The 22,067-nt window shown below is 47.3% G+C and overlaps 2 protein-coding genes across 2 annotated transcripts in view; one reads left to right on the forward strand and one right to left on the reverse strand.

The window, feature by feature from the left end:
* Positions 1 to 813: 813 nt before the first annotated feature.
* The window catches only part of LOC310782183 (gelsolin-like), a gene marked incomplete at its 5' end in the record, with an annotated part of 32,007 nt that continues 10,753 nt past the window's right edge, over positions 814 to 22,067 (forward strand). The window contains 6 exons of the mRNA XM_083642869.1: positions 814 to 933; positions 5,797 to 5,930; positions 6,430 to 6,520; positions 11,611 to 11,781; positions 17,025 to 17,199; positions 17,549 to 17,670. Coding sequence (XP_083498995.1) covers positions 814 to 933; positions 5,797 to 5,930; positions 6,430 to 6,520; positions 11,611 to 11,781; positions 17,025 to 17,199; positions 17,549 to 17,670 — 813 coding nt within the window. The remainder of the gene's footprint in view (positions 934 to 5,796; positions 5,931 to 6,429; positions 6,521 to 11,610; positions 11,782 to 17,024; positions 17,200 to 17,548; positions 17,671 to 22,067) is intronic.
* On the reverse strand, positions 12,209 to 15,335 carry LOC310782932 (piggyBac transposable element-derived protein 4-like; the record flags this gene model as incomplete). The annotated part of the gene is made up of 3 exons (XM_083643722.1): positions 15,290 to 15,335; positions 14,425 to 15,172; positions 12,209 to 12,239 (listed from the first exon to the last, which is right to left on the reverse strand). Exons 1-3 carry the CDS (start codon positions 15,291 to 15,293, stop codon positions 12,209 to 12,211), a joined length of 783 nt encoding a protein of 260 aa, XP_083499848.1. The 5' UTR covers positions 15,294 to 15,335.

Raw genomic sequence — 22,067 nt, forward strand, 5'->3', positions numbered from 1 at the left:
GGTCCGTGGACACAGTCTGGTCAGTGAGGCGAAAAAAAAAAGCACAAAGTGATTTTCGGCTAACCTATCAACAGCTACAAGCTACGGTGCGGGCAACAGTAGATGCTAGCGCTAGGCGGGCAGCTAAGCTAGCTATACACAGCCACGCTGGAACTACTTTGAAGTAGGGGGTGCTTTGAGGACGGGACTCTTGGCACTGCCTGCAAGAAAATTTGACGTTTTTTGGACTTTTAGTCATATTTAGAGGAATATTTAATTTTAAATTAACATTAGTTAATGTCTGTTTCCGTTTCCGGGTCAGAGCACTGCTGGCGTCTGTTGTTGTGACTGCCGCTTCTGCCCGCGTCTTTCGTAATTGTTAGCTGTTCGTGTGTTTATTTTGTTTTGTTTTGGTCCACCCGTCCTCGTCCGTGTCTCTCTGTCATATCCTCCCTGCTAAACCGTTTTGATCATTCCCGTTTCCCCTCAGCTGATCAACACGTCCCCACTACCCTCTGGATTAAACCGATCGATCATTTCCTCATTCCTGTCTCCCCTCCGCTGATCAACTCGTCTCTGGATTACTCCTCCCGCTGGATTTATCACTTCGCTCTCACTGCCTGGACCCCATCTGCTTCGCCCCTCCATGACCGACCCGTTGTGTGCCGCCTCCTATCGCTGCCCAGCCGTGCTGCGCTGCATGACCCACGTCCTGGGAGGCAGTCTCCACTACCTCGCCATTTCGTGGGCTCCCGCCACCTCCGCTAGCCATCTCTGCAGGTGAGTGATTGCCACCCCGCTTTCCCTCACTGCTGCTGGAGCTGGTCTCTCGCCATGGCACGGCTGGGCTGCCCCGCCGCACAGGCTCGGTCTTGGGCCAACACCATCAATCCTCACACCAACAACAATAACAACTGCAACAACAACAACCCACCCTACCTGCGACTATTAACCGTCAACAACACTCTCCCTGGATTACTGTCATCTCTCCTCTTATCATACCTCCATCTTGGACTCTCACTACTGCTCCTCATATCCTTTCCCCCTGGACCATTTTTATTTTTTCTACCTGGACCATTATTTTTTCCACCTAGCCCCCAACTTCCACGATCTCTCCCCCGCCTCTCCTACTCTGCTGCCGACCTTCACTTACTCAACAATAACCACCGTCTCTCTGCTCCTGCTTTCACCGCCGCCAGCAAGGCTAACATCCTTCGCCGCCGCCGCTTCATCCACCGTGGACCCCGCCATAACCGCAACCGGACCCTACACTACTCTGCTGACACTAACATTCCCTCACTCTGGACTAACTCCCGCCCCCCTGTCAATACCACCTGCTGCTCTGCTAACCCCAACAACCTCCGCTCTCTCCCCCCTGCTCCCCCTGCTCCCAAATCCATCTCCCTTGCCCTGCTGAACACTCGCTCTCTCTCCAACAAATCACCTGTCATATCCGAACTCATCCTGGACAATAACTCATTCATGGCCAGTTTAGGACTGCCAATATTTAGCACAGGCCAAAGATTTTCATAATTGTTGGTCATCTTTCAAGACCCACAGTAAATTATCTATTAGCACCAAAGTGATTTGCAATACCTCAAAATGAAGATGTACGTCTCTGGGTTCACCAGGAAAAAAAAGTGAGCTTTTAGCATGTTCTGTACTCTACTTATAGCCATTTATATACACCCTGTTTTCACCAAAAAGGTCTCTCGGAGAAGAGAAACAGCAGAAAAGGCAATTTTTGTAAAAGACACAATCTCAGGCAGAACTCACTCTCAATTCTTTTATTTTGAACTGTATTGACATCAGACATGTAAATATTATTCATTATGACACAAATGACAAAAAAAAAAATATATATATATATATATATATATATGAAGTGCTTTTTTTACATTCAACAATACAGTTTACTCAGTGTGAGTGAGTGTGCAGACAGACACACAGACAGACAGACAGACAGACAGACAGACAGACAGACAGACACACAGACAGACACACAGACACAGACACAGACACACACACACACACACACACACACACAGAGAGAGAGTTCTGTCCACAGCTGCTGCTGGATCGCACCTCCTTCCCCCGCAAATTAGCATAGGAGGGGAACACCAAACTGGTTTGAGATCAGCGTCTAGCCTCCTCTGCCTCTGCTGCATCGTTTTCCTCCTCTCGTTCGGGCTGGGACGAATGCTGCGACATACAATCCATGGCTGCGACACAAAAACGGGTCCGGCTTGGCTTTGGGACCAGGCGCTGGAACCGGATCGATCATGTTCGTCACGGGTTTGACTACTGCGAACAACTCAATCCAGGTTCGCCCTGCAGCAAGGCGAGCAGTGCAGCGCGCCGAGGGGCGTTTCTCCTCTCTACAAGGAAGCGCGTTTCTCTGTTTTTCCTCCTGCTCATTTCAAAACAACAGCTGCGGTATGTGTTTGATCGCGTGTTGTCGGCTTGTCTTAGATGCCAGGGACCTGATAACATGTCACAGGCTGGGGAAGTGTTTGAACTACGCGCTGCACTAATAAAAACAAAAACACGTCAAACACGTCATTGGCCCTCTGGGCTATTCCTGATAACACGTCAAAGACGTCTTTGGCCATGAATGAGATAACATTGATCTTCTCCTCCTCACCGAAACATGGCAACAGCCCCTGGACTCCTTTTCACTCAATCAGGCCACCCCCCCCAACTACAGTTACATCGCCAAGCCCCGCCTCTCTGGGTGTGGGGGGGGTCTCACCGTTCTCCATAAACAATCTCTACTCATCAATGATCTCAACCTTAACCTCCCATCCCTGTCCTCCTTTGAACACCTTGCCTTCTCACTTCCCAACTCCATCACTGCCCTTCTTCTTTACCGTCCCCCCAAGCCCCACCCCTCTTTTCTGTCTGAACTCTCTGAAACCCTCACCATCGCTTCTTCTCTTTCCTCCCGCCTCCTTCTCACCGGTGACCTGAACATCCACGTTGACCAACCTGACTCCCCTCTGACATCTGACTTCCTCTCTCTCCTCGACTGTTTTCACATCACCCAGCACATCAACTTCCCCACCCACACCAAAGGCCACATTCTTGATCTAGTCTGCTCTTCCTCTCTACCCATCTCCAACCCTCACCCTCTCTTTTTCCCTCTCTCTGACCACCACTGCATCCTCTTCTCTGCTCCCCTGCCCCTACCCCGCCGCCCCAACAAACCCACCATCTCCTTCCGTAACAACAAATCCATTGACCTACCCACTCTCTCCCAGACTATATCCTCTGCCCTCCCCCCCCCCTCCCCCCTGACTCCGCCCCCTCCTCCCCTGATGACTACGCCACCCTCCTCAATTCTGCACTCACCGACTCCCTCGACTCCCTGGCCCCCCTGAAAACCTCCACAGTCTCATTCACCTCCTCCTCCCCCTGGTTCACTCCCCAACTCCGCACGATGAAACAGACCGGCCGGCAACTGGAACGACTTCACAAGAAAACCCACCTCACTGTCCACGCCGAACTCTTCAAACAGCACCTCTCTTCCTACCGTGATGCACTCCTAGCCGCCAAATCTGCCCACTTCTCCACCCTCATCAACAGCACCAACAGGAACCCCCGCACTCTCTTCTCCACTGTCAAAAAGCTCCTCCAACCCCCGGACAATAACACACTCTCCTCCCCTGAACTCTGCAACTCATTTCTCCACGCCTTCAACAGCAAAATCTCCAAAATCCACTCCTCCCTGACTGCCTCCATCGCCAACCCCTCCGGCCCTCCCCCCCCCCTATCATCTTCCCTCCCCCTGACCTCCCCCCTCCCTCGCTGCCTTCTCCCCTGTTGACTCCTCCCTCATCACCGACATTATCACCGCCTCCAAGTCTTCCACCTGCTCCCCTCGAACCCCTCCCCACCCCCCTGACCAAGGCCTGCCTCCCCACCCTCATCCCCCACCCCACTGCCCTTTTCAATCAGTCACTCTCCCAAGGTCACGTCCCCTCTGTCTACAAACTCGCCGCTGTCACCCCCATCCTCAAAAAACCCACCCTCGACCCCGCCGACCTCTAGAACTACCGCCCCATCTCCAACCTACCATTCCTCTCCAAAACCCTTGAGCGCATCGTCGCCACCCAACTTCACTCCCACCTTCACTCCCACAACCTCTACGAACCCCTACAGTCTGGCTTCCGTCCCTACCACAGCACCGAAACCGCCCTCTCCAAAGTCATCAACGACCTCCTCACCTCCACTGACTCTGGTGCCCTCAACATCCTAGTTCTACTCGATCTGAGCGCAGCCTTTGACACTGTGAACCACTCCATCCTCCTCCAAAGGCTGCACCAACTGGGTGTTGAGGGCACTGCACTGGACTGGCTCACCTCATACCTCACCGACAGACAACAGTTCATCTCCCTCTCCGGTCACTCCTCCACCCTCTCCTCTGTTTTGCAGGGGGTCAGTCCTTGGCCCCCTGCTCTTCATCTGTTATATACTCCCCCTTGGTCACATCATCCGTCAATTCAACCTGGACTTCCACTGCTACGCCGACGACACTCAGCTCTACATCACCACCAAATCCCTCCAGAACCCACCCCTCACCCACATCGAAAAATGCATATCTGCAATAAAAACCTGGCTAACCCACAACTTCCTCCAACTCAACAGTGGCAAAACGGAACTCCTCCTCATTGGCACCAAATCCACCCTCAATAAAACTGGACCCATCACCCTCACCATTGACGACTCCACCATCACCCCCTCCCCCCTGGCTCGCAACCTTGGTTTCATCCTGGACCCCACCCTCTCCTTCGATCCCCACGTCAGCTCTGTTGTTAAAACCTCATATTTCCATCTCCGCAATATCGCTAAAGTCAGACACTGCCTCTCCCCCCGCTGCTCAATCTCTCATCCATGCCTTCATCTCCTCCCGCCTCGACTACTGCAACTCCCTCCTCACCGGCATCACCTCCCGTTCCCTCCATAGACTCCAGATGGTCCAAAACTCAGCCGCCCGCCTGCTCACTCACACCCGGTCCCGCGATCACATCACCCCTGTCCTCCACTCTCTCGCAACGTATCGACTTCAAACTACTACTCCTCACCTTCAAAGCCCTCCACAGCCTAGCCCCCCCCACCTGACTGACCTCCTCATCCCCCATCACCCCTCACGTACACTCCCCCAGACCGTCCGAGACTCTCCCTCACTCCCCACTTTCAAAACCCGACTTAAAACCTATCTGTTCTCCCAAGCTTACAACCTCCCCTACCCCTGACCACCTCCTCCAAACCATCACCCTCCGCCCCCCCCCCCCACCTGACCCTCCCTCCTGTTCTCTTCCTCTCCTCTGCTTCTCCATACAACCTTGCCACTGTTATTTGTACCTGTCCCCTGTATCTGTTGCCTGTGTCTGCTGCCTGTTGCTTGTCTTTTGTTTTACTGTTAAGCGTCTTTGAGTCTTGAAAAGCGCTATATAAAATAAATGCATTATTATTATTATTAGAGGAGGAGTCAACCCGCTGTCCTCCCACAACCAAGTCTGAGGCTCTGATAATGACCTACATATTCACTGAACACTGAACTGAACTGATTGACAGTTGAATTTGTGTGTGTACTTGTCAGTCTGTCTCCACTGCTGTTAACCCTCTGCCTGCCTGCCTGCCTGTCTGCCTGTCTGTTTGTCTGTCTGCCTGTCTGTCTGTCTGCCTGTCTGTCTGTCTGTCTGCCTGCCTGTCTGTCTGTCTGCCTGCCTGTCTGTCTGTCTGTCTGTCTGTCTGTCTGTCTTGTCTGCCTGCCTGCCTGCCTGCCTGTCTGTCTGTCTGTCTGTCTGCCTGTAGATCTGCCGTATTGAAGGATCAGATAAGGTGCCAGTCGACCCCTCTCTTCACGGTCAATTCTACGGAGGAGACAGTTACATCATCCTGTACCACTACCAGCACAACAACAGACAGGGCAGCATCATCTACATATGGTGAGATATAATCATAGACCTTATAGACGGTTTTAACTTGACAACATTAAACATTCTAAATAGCCCCTAGCTTTCCTGTTGCAGTGTTTGCTAAGACAATAGCTGACAGGAAATAAGCTTGGTTTCAAATTAAGCAATAAGCCCCAAGAGGCCATGGTTTACAATGATTTTACAACGGCTAAGAGGTGTTCACAGTACGCCGCAGTCCCAACTTTGTCTGAGGGGAGACCCACAGTCACAGACTTTGAAAACCCCTGCCTTATACTGTATATAAAATACGATATTGAACATAATATGACACTATATCTAACTCTTCCTGTATAACTATCAGAACAGACAGCAGAACCTCATTGACATTGTGAGATAATGCATACAATACACACACACACACACACACACACACACACACACACACACACACACACACACACACACACACACACACACACACACACAGGGGAACATCATCTACACATCACCTGTCTGTATCTCCTTCCAGGCAGGGGGCGGAGTCTAGTCAGGATGAGGTCGGAACGTCGGCCATCTTGGCTGTCCAGCTGGACGAGGAGCTGGGAGGGGGGGCTGTACAGGTACACACATACACACACACACACACACACACACACACGCACATACATACACTAGGGGCAGCATCGACATCACTACCATGCATCAATGCTTATCGGGAGATGTCAATGAGGCCATTTACACCTGGCGTTAACATGTGTTTTCTGTCATCAGATTGCAATCAGATTGTGCTTTATCACTTGAAAGTACAGGTGTAAACACCCCTGAAACGCATTGAAGAAGGATTGCAATCTGATTGGCCAAACCACCTCTGGAGGTGGTCAGGGATGCATTGTGTACACATGGAACACAAGTGTAAATGCAATGTGTCCTCTCAATCTGGATACAGCAACTGTATGCGGATTGGTGGACACCCATTTCTGCCATCAGATTGCAATCTGATCACCCAAAACGCATGTTAACGAGGCCAGGTGTAAATGGAATCAGGCTAATGTGGTCAAGTGCAATCTGATTGCAATCTGATGGCAGAAAACGCATGTTAATGCCAGGTGTAAATGGCCTCAATGTGTCATCACGTGTGAGGCAAGCAGCGTGTAGAGTTGCTGTTCTTCATCTTTTGTCTTTTTCACTCTTTTCTATCTCTTTACTTTTGATTGTTTTATTGTTAATCAAAGTACTAAGCTACATTATTTGGCTTAGAACTATGTGGCTTCACACGTTCTGTTTAGTTTTTTTGCTGTCAGAGTACTTTAATTTTTGCTATCTATCACAAGCCAGCAGTATCAGTCTAAACTTAGACCTAGACTACCTAGACCTGAATTAGCAGTATAATATTAGTCATCCTAAATAATCCTAATAAATTTTGATTTGACCCAATTTTATTGTATAGAGTTAGTTCCACCTCTGCGCAGATTCCCCCGCTCTCTTCTCTCTCTCCCCCTCAGGTGTCCTTCATTGGCCTGACGTACACCCCACCGCTGCAGCCCTAGGTCCGGCCGTCATCGCCCTAGCCACCTGTCGTCACTCTAGGCCATCTACCCACTACTCCTTCTACTGTCTGACACCCCGGGCTCATCACCATCACCGACCCCTATCCTCATCATCCTGGTCACCTGCGTGCCTAAGGGAAGGGGGGGGCGCCCCCCCAGCCCCCCGCCCCCGCCGCCTCATCATCACCTCCAACTCCTATCCTCCCCTCCTCTTAATCATCACCTCCGACTCCTATCCTCCCCTCCCCTCCTCTTAACCCATGTCACCAACGCGGACTCATGGATTCCTCAGATCATCCTCATGGAACTCCCAATCTTGTTACCCCTTTTTTCACCTAGCTAATTAACTAGTATTCTCTAAACCTACGAACACTTAAAGACTGCATTTTCTACTTCTTTTTGGACTCTACTTTTTAGATTTTCAACTCCCTTCCCTGATCTTAGGATAATTTAAAAATTACATTTTTATATCCCTTCTGTTGGACTCTTTTTTACATTTTCAATTTTCTGTTCTCTTGTAAATTTTATTTCCATAATAAACCATTCACAGAGTTTCATTATCGGAAACTCTGTGCATGGTTTAGCCCGGCATCTCTCGGCCTGTCTCGGAGGGGAGTCCCCAGATGGGGGTCCGCTGCTGTGGCCTGGGTGGGCCCGTCCCCCGCGTGGCCTGCTCTCACGCTCTCAGTCACTATGCTGGTGGCTGGGGGCTGGGGGGGCGGGTCGCGTGGGGGCTGGGTCCGCCCGGGCCGCAGCAATGGGCCCCTAGCACAACGACCTCACAAGGTTCCTCCTCAGCCAAGTCACTGGGGCAATCCATGTGGCGATCCATGTGTGGATTGCCACCATATGGTGGAAAGGTTTTCTTGCGTTCACTGGGGGTGAGGGGGTGCCGCTGTGTCCCGGCCTGGCCTTCCCTCCCACGCCTTATGTGGGCGGGGGCCGGGTCGGGGGGCATCGGTGCTCTTCATCACTGGTCGAGGGCTGCCGGTTGGTTTAGAACAGCTTAGGTAGGCGATAGATTAGCTACAGCCTAAGGCTGACCTGTTAGTGTTCAGGCTAAAATCGGACTAGAGCAGGGTAGGATAGGCCAGATTAGGCTGTAGATTAGCTAGATACTATGTCCCAGTTAGCTCTGGTTAATGCTTAGAGTAGTCAGTTGTCTGATCTTCTCCCCCCCCCCCCTCTCTTTCCCCCTTCCCCCGCTTCTTCCCTTCTTCCCCCTTCTTGTTCTCCTCTCTTTCCATGCTCTTTCCTCCCCCACATCCCACCGCCCCCCCCTCCCTTCTCCTGCTCTCTCCTCCTTCTCCCCCCCTCTGCTCCTTCTCCTCTTCTCCCCTATTTTCCTGAATCCCTGCCACTTCCTGCTCTCCCTTCTCTCACATTCCCCCTGCTCTCCTTCCCCTGCACCCTCCCACCTCTCCTTCTCTGCCTCTCTCCTCCTCTCTGTCCTCCCCCCTCTCTCACATTCCCCCTGCTCTCCTTCCCCTGCACCCTCCCACCTCTCCTTCTCTGTTCTCTCCTCCTCCACATTTCCCATTTTCTCCCCACCCTCGCCCTAATCCGGGCCCGTATCCTACTCCCTCCCTCCACCCTAGACCCTACCTCTACTCTACCTCCCCTGTACCCTTCCACCTCTCCTTCTCTGTTCTCTCCTCCTCTCTGTCCTCTCCCCTCTCTCACATTCCCGTTGCTCTCCTTCCCCTGCGCCCTCCCACCTCCCCTTCTCTGTTCTCTCCTCCTCTCTGCCCTCTCCTCCCTCTCACATTCCCCCTGCTCTCCCTCCCCTGCACCCTCCCACCTCTCCTTCTCTGTTCTCTCCTCCTCCACATTTCCCATTTCTCCCCACCCTCGCCCTAATCCGGGCCCGTATCCTACTCCCTCCCCTCCCCCAACCCTAGACCCTACCCTACCCTGGCTCTCCCTCCCCTGCACCCTCATCTCTCCTCCTCTGTTCTCTCCTCCTCCACATTTCCTATTTTCTCCCCACCTCCCCCCTCTCCTCCCTCCTCCCTCTCCCTCCCTCCTCCACTCTCCTGCTTTCTTCAAATGTTCAAATGTTATCTTTATTCTGTATATTCTTGTTACTGTGTGTTAGCTAGAATCAGCTAGACATACTTTCTGTGAAGCCCTCTGAGACATGCTTGTGAATTAGGGCTATATAAATAAACTTGACTTGACTTGACTTTAATTTTTGCGAGCGGCTCTATTGTTGACTTATTACTTTATTGTTGCCCAAGGAGCAGAGGAGGAAATACAGAAGCTGCAGAGCTGGGAGGACACGATGGTTAAGGAAGAGGATATAAAACAACATACAAACACATGGTTTCTATCCAGAGTTTAGCAGCAGTTTGTGCGAGAGGAGTTGCAGCGAGAGCGGTGGTATGAGAAAATGAAATGGCAGCTGTTGAGTCACTATTTAAGTGAACAACAGATGGATGGTGCAACCCTGGACACATGATTACTGTGTATTCATTAATACACAGGACAAAATGCTTCTATCCCTTCGATTAGTCATCACGTGGTGCAGTGTTGGTATAAAATATATATATATATATATATATATACATATATATATATTTATACATATACACATATTATAGATAGATAGATAGCTTTATTGTCCTCAAAGAGGAAATTCTTTTTCACAGGCGGTGCGTACAGAAACACAAACATTAGGGACATAAAAGGGTACAAAGAACAACACTTGAGACATAGGAGTAGCCGAGCAGAGACAATAGCACATCACATGGTAAGCAGGAGAGAAGGGTTACATATTTAAAGTTATTATAGCAGTTGGGACAAAGCTTTTGCCAAAGCGGGCCTTTTTGCACAAAGGCTGTCTATACCTACGGCCAGAGGGGAGGAGGGTGAAGTGCTGGTGGAGTGGGTGGTCTGGGTCATGTGTGATGGTGCGTGCTTTACGGGATATGGATGAGGTGACACAGTCAGATAGGTTGGGAGTGGTGATACCGATCAGTTTACTGGCTAAGTGTGTTATTTTTAGGAGTTTGTTCTTATTGGTGACTGTGAGCATGTGGAAATAACAGATGATGCAGTAGAGGAGAACCGGTTCAACAATGCTGCGATACAGGAGGAGAAGAAGATGGGGTTGGACTGAGAGGTGACGTAGATTTGCGGATGTTGAAGGACGGAGTGATCTGAGGAAAAGGGAGTGAAGGATGGGTGTTAGTTCCTGGGCGCAGTTTTTCAGGAGACGACCTGGAATTCCGTCCGGCCCGGGAGCCTTATTAGGTTTGCACCTAATAAGTTGGTGGTAGACGTCCCCCTTGGTTAGGAGGGACTCATAGTCCATCTCATGGGGGGGCAGAGAATCCAGGAGGGTTTCACACTCTTCTGTGTAATCAGAGGTGTCAAAACGGGCGTAGAAATTGTTGAGGTTATTAGCAAAGGTGATGGGGTCTGATACACATGTGGTTTGTTTGGTGGCTTGTCCAGTGAGAGTCCTGACTCGTTGAAAAGCTTGTTTGGTGTTTGCAAATTCCCGTTCCAGTTTATTTTTGTAGTTTAATTTTGCCTTGAAAATTGTGTTTTTTATGTCCCGATTGATCATCTTAAGTCCTGCAAAGTCATTCTGTTTAAATGCATGTTTTTTCTTGTTGAAGAGATGTTTGATTTGTGGAGTAATCCAGGGTTTTGAGTTTATATATAAACTATATATAAACTATATATACTGTATATATATATATATCTCATATATATTATACCAACACTGCACCATATATATATATATATATATATATATATATATATATATATATATATATATTATACCAACACTGCACCACGTGATGACTAATCGACGTTGACTCGACTTTATTGATAGAAAAGTCAACTCTAAAAAGGAGAGAAGGGGGCGGGGTCTGTATCCGTGGCGACAGCAGGAGACTCACCTGGTCCCAGGCGTACAGGGTCATGACCTCATCCTGTGTCAACTCACCTGGAACCTTCTTGATCTGCACACGCACATAAATGCACGCACGCGCACACGCACGCACGCGCACGCACGCACACACACACACACACACACACACACACACACACACACACACACTCTCTCACCATCCCTTTCTCTCTCACTCTCTCACTGATAGACAGACAGAGACACATACACAGGTTAAAGATGTTGGTTGTGTTTTCAGGTGCGAGTGGTCCAGGGCAAAGAGCCCGCCCACCTCATGAGCATGTTTGGGGGACAGCCAATGGTGGTGTACACGGGCGGGACGTCCAGAGAGGGCGGCCAATCAGAGGTGGCAGAGACCCGTCTGTTACAAGTCCGAGCCAATCCAGCAGGAGACACCCGAGCTGTGGAGGTAAGAGAGACTGAGAGCAAAACACACAACCTGCAACCGAACATGTACTTGAGTATATCTTTTTTTATTATTTAGAAATTGTACTTTGATGAGGACTTTTTTACAGAATACTTACAGTAGTCTTACTCAAATACGTTTGCAATGAAATATAATTGAAGAGTTAATTTGCAAAAACAGGTATCTCCGTTTGTATTCTTTATGGTTTCAAATTAGATATTGATGTATGTATATTGTAATTAATGTTTGGTACATTTTTACTATCAATCACAACTAAAACATAGCATATTCATCTGGTAGTTTTCACATAAATTACCTCAAAAATGTTTTGTATGTGCAGTCCAGGGAGTATCGAACAGGTGGTGTTTATTCATTTTAAGAATGGCGTTTACCTGTTTTTGCAAATTAACTCTGTACTTTAACTGAGGCGCTATTTACACGGCAACGGCGTTCTCGGGGGCCTGAAGATGCAAAAAAGTGAAAACCGGTCCCAGAGTGGACTCCACTTCTCACATGGGAGACATTCAACTAGTTACTAGCCTGTCAATATAGCACTCAACAAACTATCATCATGACATCAGAGTCTGATAACGACTTGCTAAAAATACATAATCTGTGATAAGTGCCCGATATTAACGTCCGTGCATGTTAAGTAATCGCTCACGCATATTAAATAATTAACGACCCTCAACTCACCTGCAAAGGCATCGATTTCCTCAAGTGCCAAGTGATGCAAGAAAACAAGTCTTTTTTATAGGGCTTTATTGGGTTTTTATTCTAAGGCCTAGGTGGCCAACCTGTGGCTCTAGAGTTCTCTTTGCTCATTGTAATGTGGCTCTTCAACTCACATCAAATTGTGCCTGTGTTTAGTCTAATGCACAAGTTTGGCCCACGGGCCCCAAATTGGTCAGCCATGGTCCAATCATGCAATCAATCTGCAGCAGTTATCACCATTACCGCCCTCTGTGTCACTCCGTGTAGAAAATACATTTTAACACATTGGGTGCCAGCCATGTTTTCATTCCTGTAGGTAAGTTGTGCCAGGGGTGTTTTTGACGATTCTGGCTCATTTTAAAACAGCCGAGGATTCTTTTCTGTTATGACTTCGTGAACATCAATCATCTAAAAAGAACTAATAGAATGTGTGCTTTCTCTGTCTAAAAGAGTTAGTTTGTAGAGTTAGTAGTTATGTAGATATTAGCCGTTGAGTACAGCATGGTTTTGGCCTCTGAGAAGGAAAGCTGAGAAAAATGTAGTTTTGTGAAATTCAATCAAACAGGCAGAACAGTCACTTTTCACCATTTATTTTTGGCATCAGTGAGACATCAGACATCTGAACAATAGTTGTTTTCAATAATGGAGTAATAATACAAATAATAAAATAAATAAATGTCAAAATAAATACAAAACAAGAGCAGACTCAGCTTTTTTTTTTTTTTATATAGTTTTTTTTTTTTATAGTTTTTTTCGGTTAGTGATCAAACCGGTTTGGGCTCGTACACCGAATCCAGAACTGCTCCAAAATGTAATGGGTACTTCCTTGGCCCATGTTACACCCATCCACAAAGTTACATGAAAATCGGCAGGTACTTTTTTATGTATTCCTGCTAGCTAGCAAACAATCAAACAAAGAGCAAAAACAATCCCTGGCTGGTTTTATTTTTATTTTTATGACCCATACCTACTCAGCGCCAGCGCCGCTGAGGAAGGTTCTTGTCTGAGTGGTACTCCTCATAGCATCTACCCCTGTGTAATGAGACCCCACATTTGACACACATGTAGCGTGTCTCTTTTCTAACCTTTTTCTTTGCACACATGCTACACCTCCTCGTTGGGGTATCTTTTTTGGGTGTGGCTGGTATGAGGACCATTACATGGCCCGCTAGCTTGACCTCCAGCCTGCATTGAGGGTCCAGGTATGGTCGCCGGGGCATGGTTGCAGGTTGGTCACTGCCCCCCGCCCCCGCCCCCACCTCCTCCCCGCCACCCCCCACCTCCTCCTCGCCAGCCCCCACCTCCTCCCCGCCACCCCCCACCTCCTCCTCGCCAGCCCCCACCTCCTCCCCGCCAGCCCCCACCTCCTCCCCGCCACCCCCCACCACAGGTCTGGTCCATACACCGATAACACTCAGGATGAAATCCAGCAATGTTTCACACTTTCTCTGGCGTTTAGCTGGGTGTTTAGCTTTGTACAGAACAAAGGCGTTATAAAAAGAGATCTGAAACATGTACATGACAAATTTGAAGGGCCACCTGGATGTCTTCCTGGCAAACGGATAGTATGCAATGTTCTGATCCAATCTGTCGACCCCATTCATGTACTTGTTGTAGTCTGCCACACACTTGGGTTTTGTGTGTGCGACCCTCTCTGTGCTGCCTTTCTGCCTGACCTGCACCGTCTCCATCGTGTCGTCGTGCAGCGTGGAGACCATCTTCACGATTCTTTTATCTCGCCAGGCGAGAACCATGGTGCCACCGTTGTGGCGCATGACCGTTTCCCCCAGCTTCACGGTGTGGTTGGTGACTATGGTAGCAGGTGGCTCACCCCTGTTCTTCCTCAGAGTGCCACAGACATGTGTCTGACACTCCAGCAGCTGTGCACACATTCCAACAGAGTTGTAGTAATTGTCCATGTACAAATGGTACCCCTGCCCTGCCAAGTCCCCGAGGAGGAACTCCACCGTCTCGCCTAGGGTGGCCCGCTCACCACAGTACGGCTTCATGTTGTGGCAGTAACCTGTCTGGGAGTCACAGAGGATGTAGGACTTGATCCCATACTTTATGGGTTTTTGTGGGTTGTAGACTTTGAAGGCCAACCGCCCACGCCACAGGAGCATCCCCTCATCAATGCTAATGTTTTGACTCGGTGTGAACATGTCTCTGAACTTTGCTAACAGGTCGTTCAGAACTGGCCGGACCTTGAACAACTTGTCTGCACCATCAACATCAAAATTGTTACTGAAATGGAGGAATCTTGTGAGCAGTTGAAAGCGGTTGCGAGACATGGTTTTGTTGAAGTGGGGGGTAGCAGTCAGTTCATTTGTGGTCCAGTACATGGCCAGTTTAGGCTTCTGGACGATCCCAGTGAGGAAGTATAGTCCCAAGAAGCTCTTGAGTTCTGCCACATCAGTGTCCTTCCACCTCCCAAGCCTCGAATGTGGCAGAGCCTCGCTCACCTGACTGATGCACTGGTGTGCATACAGGTTAGTTTGGACAACAATAGCCTGCAGCAGCTCATCGTCCAGGAAGAGCTGGAAAAAGTCAACTGGTTCAGCAGCACCACCACTATGATGACCCGGTTCAGCTGTGAAGGGGATGTGGGTTGGCTCCCAGTCAACTCCACTCCAGCCTGGACCTGCAGGCCGTTTCCCTCTTCCAGCTCCACTGCCACAATCTGCAAATTATAGAAATACATAATTACCATAAAATAGTGTTTTTTATATGTGTGGTACTGAATGCTGGCTGGAACCTGTGATGTGAAAATAAACCTGATTCTGAGGTGTGCTCTTACCCATTTTCCTGGCACCAGAGGCTGCAGCACCAGAGCCGCTACAGCTGGCTGCCTCAGGCTCATCTTCAGACTGTTCAGAGTCTGAAATAAAAGTAAAATGAATTGACTGACTGCTGGCTTTTGTATAGTCATAGTAATTACATTTCCACAAGTTACACAAGTCATCTCAAACATCGTCTTACCACTGCTCTCTGGAGCTTCGCTCCTCGACGGGGCCCACTCCTCCTCAGAATCCTCCGCGTCTGGAGAAGACTGGAGGTCACTCGACTCGGACTCAGTCGTGAGCCCTGCAGCCGCAGCCGCGACATGCAGAGGCTCACCCCGTTCATCATCCGAGACCTCGGAATCGGTCTCCGGCACAAGCTCGTTTCGGACGGAAAAGAAATCAAGCAGTGATCTCTGATCGGCCGATCGCTTGCGTGCAGCCGCCGAAGACCGCTTGCGTTTGGCCGGCATGGCACAAACACGCCACCCGCTCCCAACTAAACTGAAATAAAACTACTGCTACGACTAACTCAAACTGAACTGAAATAAAACTACTGCTACCACTAGCTCAAACTGAACTGAAATAAGGCTAATCTACCGGCTACCAACTCGATCAAACTGAACTAGAATAAACTGAACTAGAATAAAGGCTAAATACTAAAATGAACTGACGCTAACGCTAAATGTGCTAAGCTAACTACAATGAACACTAACTGTAACTACCGCTAACTATCTATCTAAACAAAGTCTTTATAAAGACTATACTAAACACTACGACTGTACTAACAACTAAATCAACTACGCTAACCAACTCGCTCTAAATCTGACTCTAAATTGCTAAATTGCTGAAATTCTCTATATATAAATCGCTATGTAATTCTGTCTCTGTCTTACTCGCTCAATCTTACCTACACAACCCGCTGATCAAAGAGCCCGCCTTCCCTATATAGAAATCTTTGTTAGAGTACTTCCGGGGCAGCGGGAGAGGTCGGATCCACATTCACATATTGCCCAAGGGCGCCAGCTAGTGGAAACCACTGAAAACGATGTAAGACGAATTAGTCCGTCCTTGGCACTTAAGCGCTGGATTATGTAAGACGAGTTAGGTCGTCTCTGGCACTTAATGTGTTAAGTTTAATCCTATAAAGCTAAATCAATCCCATTAGAAATAGACAGAATACAGGAAGCTAGGCATTTTTACCTTCAAAATAAACCATGCACCATGGGCTTGGCGTATGGCCGCTGGGCAGCCGTGTGGTGTCAGCAAACTGCTTGAAGGGAGGGGGGAAGAGATGACCACAGCTGCTGTGGAGAAACTGAACAGCTTGACCATGTGATCTAAACGTTTAAAGCCGATCATCCCCTGCTGCTTTCCTTGATAACAAAACACATGTTTATAAGTGGTACTTTTCATGTCAAAAAGGTATAAGTTTTGCACCACATGCTCCAGGGTTAAGTAAGCGATGACAACGGACCATCGTATAAAACGTAATAAATTGTATGTTACTCTTGATGTTACTCACTAGGCTACTGAGTAGTTTTTTTTACGAGATACTTTTATACTCTTACTCAATTATTCTTACTCAAGTAATAATGTATTACTACTTTTTACTTCTACTTGAGTAAATATATTACAAAGTTACTCTACTTTCACTTGACTATTGTTTTTGTTTACTCTACTCACCACTGAATAAGAGCCATGTACTGTACTGTGTACTGTTATATGAAGCCATGTGTGGTCCCCCTGCAGGTGGCGCCGGTGGCCTCCTCTCTGAGCTCCAGTGACGTGCTCCTCCTGCTCTCCTCCTCGGGCTGCTGGCTGTGGAAGGGGAGGAGCAGCAGCTCGGCCGAGGAGCGTGGAGCTCACAGCCTGTCTGAGCTGCTGCAGAGCCCCGCCTCCACACTGCAGGAGGGCCAGGAGGAAGGTGAGGGGGGAGGGGCAGGAGGAAGGTGAGGGGGGAGGGGCAGGTGTTTCCGGCCAATTGGGCTGGTTTGGGTTGCATTGTGCGAGGGGAAAATGGGCTTGGGCAGGTTTACAGAGCCTCTTTCCATAGACCTGCATTTATTTGGGTGGTTTTGAACAGTCTTTGTGCTGGAAACCATTAGCTGTATCTGGCAACACTGGTGGGGGGAAGGAGCGGAGAGAGAGAGAGGGACATAACGTAACACTGTTTCAACACTTGTGTGTGTGTGTGTGTGTGTGTGTGTGTGTGTGTGTGTGTGTGTGTGTGTGTGTGTGTGTGTGTGTGTGTGTGTGTGTGTGTGTGTGCACAGATGCGTTCTGGCAGGTGTTGGGGGGCCAGACAGAGTACTGCAGGACCCCCAGGCTGGAGACCCTGATGGAGGCCCATCCTCCTCGTCTGTTCGCCTGCTCCAACAAGACCGGCAATTTCCTGGTCCGTCTCTGCTCCTGTGACTCTCGTGGGGTTTCATGTGTCGCAAATTTTCAGAAAGTCGGCAAAAGAGAATGAGAAATTATGCACTTTCCATCCACTACGTTATGAGTATTAAGAGTGCATCAAAAGGCGTGATTAAAACACCACCAGACACCACAAACCCTCAAATGAGGTTAAATTAACCCCGTGTTCATTGAATAGACCACAGGAATGAGTCTGGAAGACCTGGATGTGAGCTGGATGTGAGCACGTCCTTCGTCTCAAAGTCACTGGGATTTTCATATGGGGATTTTGGTTAAATGCCTGAAATAAGACCTGTGACTTTTGAAGCGTAAATGCATTTGTTTTAAATTGCGATTTTCAGAAAGCGCTTAAAAAGTCATAAAAGTGGTCCTGACTTGTGAAGATTATCTTACTGAACACACTACACTGTTCATAAACTTTTGTCAAGTACAGACCTTGTTTCAAGCATTTAACCAAAATCCCTGTACAAAAATCCCATTGACTTGACTTTTAGACTTGGCAACCGGAACTAGCAAGACTAGCTCATTTAAAGTTTCCACTAAATTCAATAATCAGACACATTTAAAGGGATACTCCACTTTTTCGGGAGTTTAGCTCATTTCACATCCCCCCCACATAAACAAGATACACCATGCCTTACCGGCACGGTCCGCTCAGTTTACAGTGAGCTACAGTCGTGAAGTTAGTAATTATCGCCATAGAATGGAGGCTAATGGTACAGCTGTTAAAAATCTGCCAAAACACACATCTCACAGCGCCAAAATACATGTTGTGCTTCGGGTACTCACCCCACGATGAAATATTAATCCAAAATGCACATAATCTAGTATATATATATATATAATAGTCTTTTTGGAAGGAAAAGAGGTAGCCGCCGACCTCTTTTCCTTCAAATCAGCAGAGGGGGAGGAGCAACGACCAGGACAGCAGGGAGAGTTGGTTAAGTTCAATTGAGTTTTGTAGGCTTACCCAGAAGTAACCCTCACTTCCTGCTTCGTAGGTGTAAAAGGCAATGGGATTTTTGTATGGGAATTTGTTAAATGTATGAAATAATGTCTGCGTTCAACAAAAGTTTATGAAACCGCTAAGTTTGTGTCTAGCAAGATAATCTTCACAAATGAGGAACACTGTTTGACTTTTGAAGCGTAAATGCGTTTTTTTATGCAATTTTCAGAAAACGCAAATGTCACTGTTTCATAAACTTGTGTTAACCACAGACGTTATTTCAGGCATTTAACCAAAATCCCTTCACTTTTACACGTACAAGGAAGTGCGGTCTTGCGGTCTCATTCCTGCGGTCCTCGATCGGGGAGAAAAATGTGATAATCTGGGTGGGTGGAGTGATTAAAAAATAAAACCATCTTTTTTTTTTATGATCAATTATTTATTCGTATTTTCATAAACAATACAGTCCACACACCAAAAGAACCACAAATACCATACAATAACAAACAAATAAAGACATACAAAACAAAAATCAAACTAAACCTAACCACTATTCTAAGAAAAGAAAAGAAAAACAGTGTCACATCAGCAGCCCACAAACACCATTGCAAAAGCCCCCGGCATAAACATCAGCTTTAATAAAATAAAATAAAACATCTTCCCATCATAGTCCATTCACAAAATCCAAATATTTCCCCCATTTCTGAACATATTTCTCCGACTGGTTAATGAGACGAAGAGAGAGTTTCTCGTATGCTGCCACCGTCCCCAGCTGAGAGAGCCATACATTCACTGAGGGTAAATCAGCCGACTTCCACTCATGAACTAGAATTTTCCTGCCAAGCATAAGAGCTGTATGGATCCAGTCTGCTTCAGACTTGGGGAGGTTGTGCAATGGTAGAGGATCACCAAGAATAAACAAACTAGAAGAGAATGGAACATCCTGCCCAATTATCCCTTTAATTTTTTCATGAATGGCTGTCCAAAAATATTGGGCTTTAGGGCAAGCCCACATAAGGTGTACCAAAGTACCATCCGTGATGTTACATCTCCAACACTCTGGGCTCTCCCTCAGCTTAGCTCTGAATAGCTTTACAGGAGTCCAATAGAATTTATTTATAATCTTAAACTGGATCAGTCTTGTTTTAATCTCCCTAGACATTTTCTTTACATTCCTTAAGATTTTTTTCCATGTCTCATCAGAAAATGACATATTCAAATCAACTTCCCAACCCACTTTAAGAAAACAAAACTTAGTATCTGATTGAGTCAAAAGCATGGAATAGTATTTTGAAGCTTCGTGTCCACTTCCAAATAACTCCAGAATTAAAGAGGGGGTATTCGAGTTCAGAGGTTTGGAAGGAGGCAGTCCGAATGTCTGAATTAACAGATGCCTCATTTGACGATACCTCCAGCCCTGGCTTTCAGGTAAATCAAACTGTTGTTGTAAAGCAGTAAATGATTTTATATTGTCCCCCAGGTAAAGGTCCCCCAAAACAAGGATGCCCCTATCCACCCAGACCTTCCAAATAAATGGTTTCTTATCTATATTAAGCTTAGCGTTCAGCCAGATACCTGAAGACAAATTCAAAAAAGGATCAAAATTTAGTATTACAGCCGACCTTTTCCAAATCCATTGCATATGCTGGAGTATTGGGTGAGTCTGGGCATCCTTCGGCAATTTTGCCGATATGTAATAAATAGAGGGGATAGCCGCACAGAGGGCCTTTTCCATAGAAAACCACGGTGGAGCGCGCTCAGGAGGTAGAGTCCAATGGGCCAGGTGCCTCAAACCAAAAGCCTGATAGTATAAAAGCAGATTTGGAATACCTAGTCCTCCCTGGTCCACTGGCCTCTGTAACCTACGTAAGTTAATTCTAGGGCGCTTATTGTTCCAGAGAAATGTATTACAAAGCCTATCGAACTGCTTAAAGTACCTCAGAGGAATCCTTATTGGCAGTGCCTGAAGTAGGTAATTAAACTTTGGTACACAAGTCATCTTCACAATGTTAGCCTTACCCCACATTGAAATTAAAAGGGGGGCCCATCTCTCTATATCTACTTTAAATTGACCTAGCAATGGCTCAAAATTTATACTAATTAGCTCTGAGAGCTTAGGGGGGAAGGTTATGCCCAGGTATCTAATGCCCTCCGTGGGCCATCTAAAGTTTCCAGACTGAAACAAGGATTTGGGGCAATAAGCCGTTAGTGGAAGAGCTTCCGATTTCAGCCAGTTAACTTTATAGCCTGAGAGCTTGGAAAATGAGTCTATTATCTTAAATAATGCAAAAAGGGACCTCTCTGGATCTGAAACAAATAGAAGAATGTCGTCTGCATACAACATCAGCTTATGCAAATCCTGACCAATCTGTATACCAGGGAAAGCTGGGTCTAGGCGAATAGCTGAAGCTAGAGGCTCTATTGCCAGGGCGAAGAGCCCAGGGCTCAAAGGATCCCCCTGTCTTGTCCCCCGCCCTAATTCAAAAGGAGGTGAAATAATACCATTGGTCAGGACTGCAGCTTGAGGCCGAGTATATATTAACCGTATCCAATCAATAAATGTATTACCGAAGCCAAAGGACTTCAAAGTCAAAAACAAATAACGCCATTCTACCCGATCAAAGGCACGTTCTGCATCAAGAGAAATGGCTGCCATAGGCATCTGTTCATTCTGTGTAGCCCACATTATATTAATTAGACGTCTAACATTATCGACATAATTGCGGGAATGAATGAAGCCGACTTGATCTTTATGTATTAGATAGGAGATAACTTTATCCATTCTCTTAGCGAGGATCTTCGAGAGAATTTTTCCATCACACCCAACTAAGCTAATAGGCCTATAACTTTTACAGTCTAATGGGTCTTTCCCTTTTTTTTAAATCAAAGTAATAAGTGCCTCTGACAAAGTCCGGGGTAGGGAACCCCGTTCTAATGACTCAGTATACATATCAAGTAATAATGGAGCTATTTCTGCAGCATAGCAGTGATAGAATTCTGCTGAAAACCCATCTAAGCCAGGTGATTTAGCTAATGGTAAGTTATGTATGACCTCCAAAATCTCCTCTACAATAATAGGAGCATCCAGCATAGCACGTTGCTCCTCAGAGAGAGAGGGGAGATTTATATTAAGCAAAAATAAAGTTATCTCCTCATCCTCTGCAAGTGATTCTGAAGTATAGAGTTGAGTATAAGAGTTCCTAAATGTATTATTAATTTCAGTTACATCAGAGACCAAACTACCCCCCTGTGCCCTAATAGCCGGAATAGCGCTCATAGACTCCCTTTGTTTAATATAATTGGCCAGCATCCTACCCGCTTTGTCCCCCTCTTCGTAGTGTTTCTGTCTGGCTCTAAACAGCGCAAACTCTGCCCTTTCAGTAAGAATGGAATTAAACTCGTATTTCAGTCTGGTCAGAGCTATAAGA

This window comes from Poromitra crassiceps, assembly GCF_964638095.1.
Source record: "Poromitra crassiceps genome assembly, chromosome: 9".
NCBI classification, from domain to species: Eukaryota; Metazoa; Chordata; class Actinopteri; order Beryciformes; family Melamphaidae; genus Poromitra; species Poromitra crassiceps.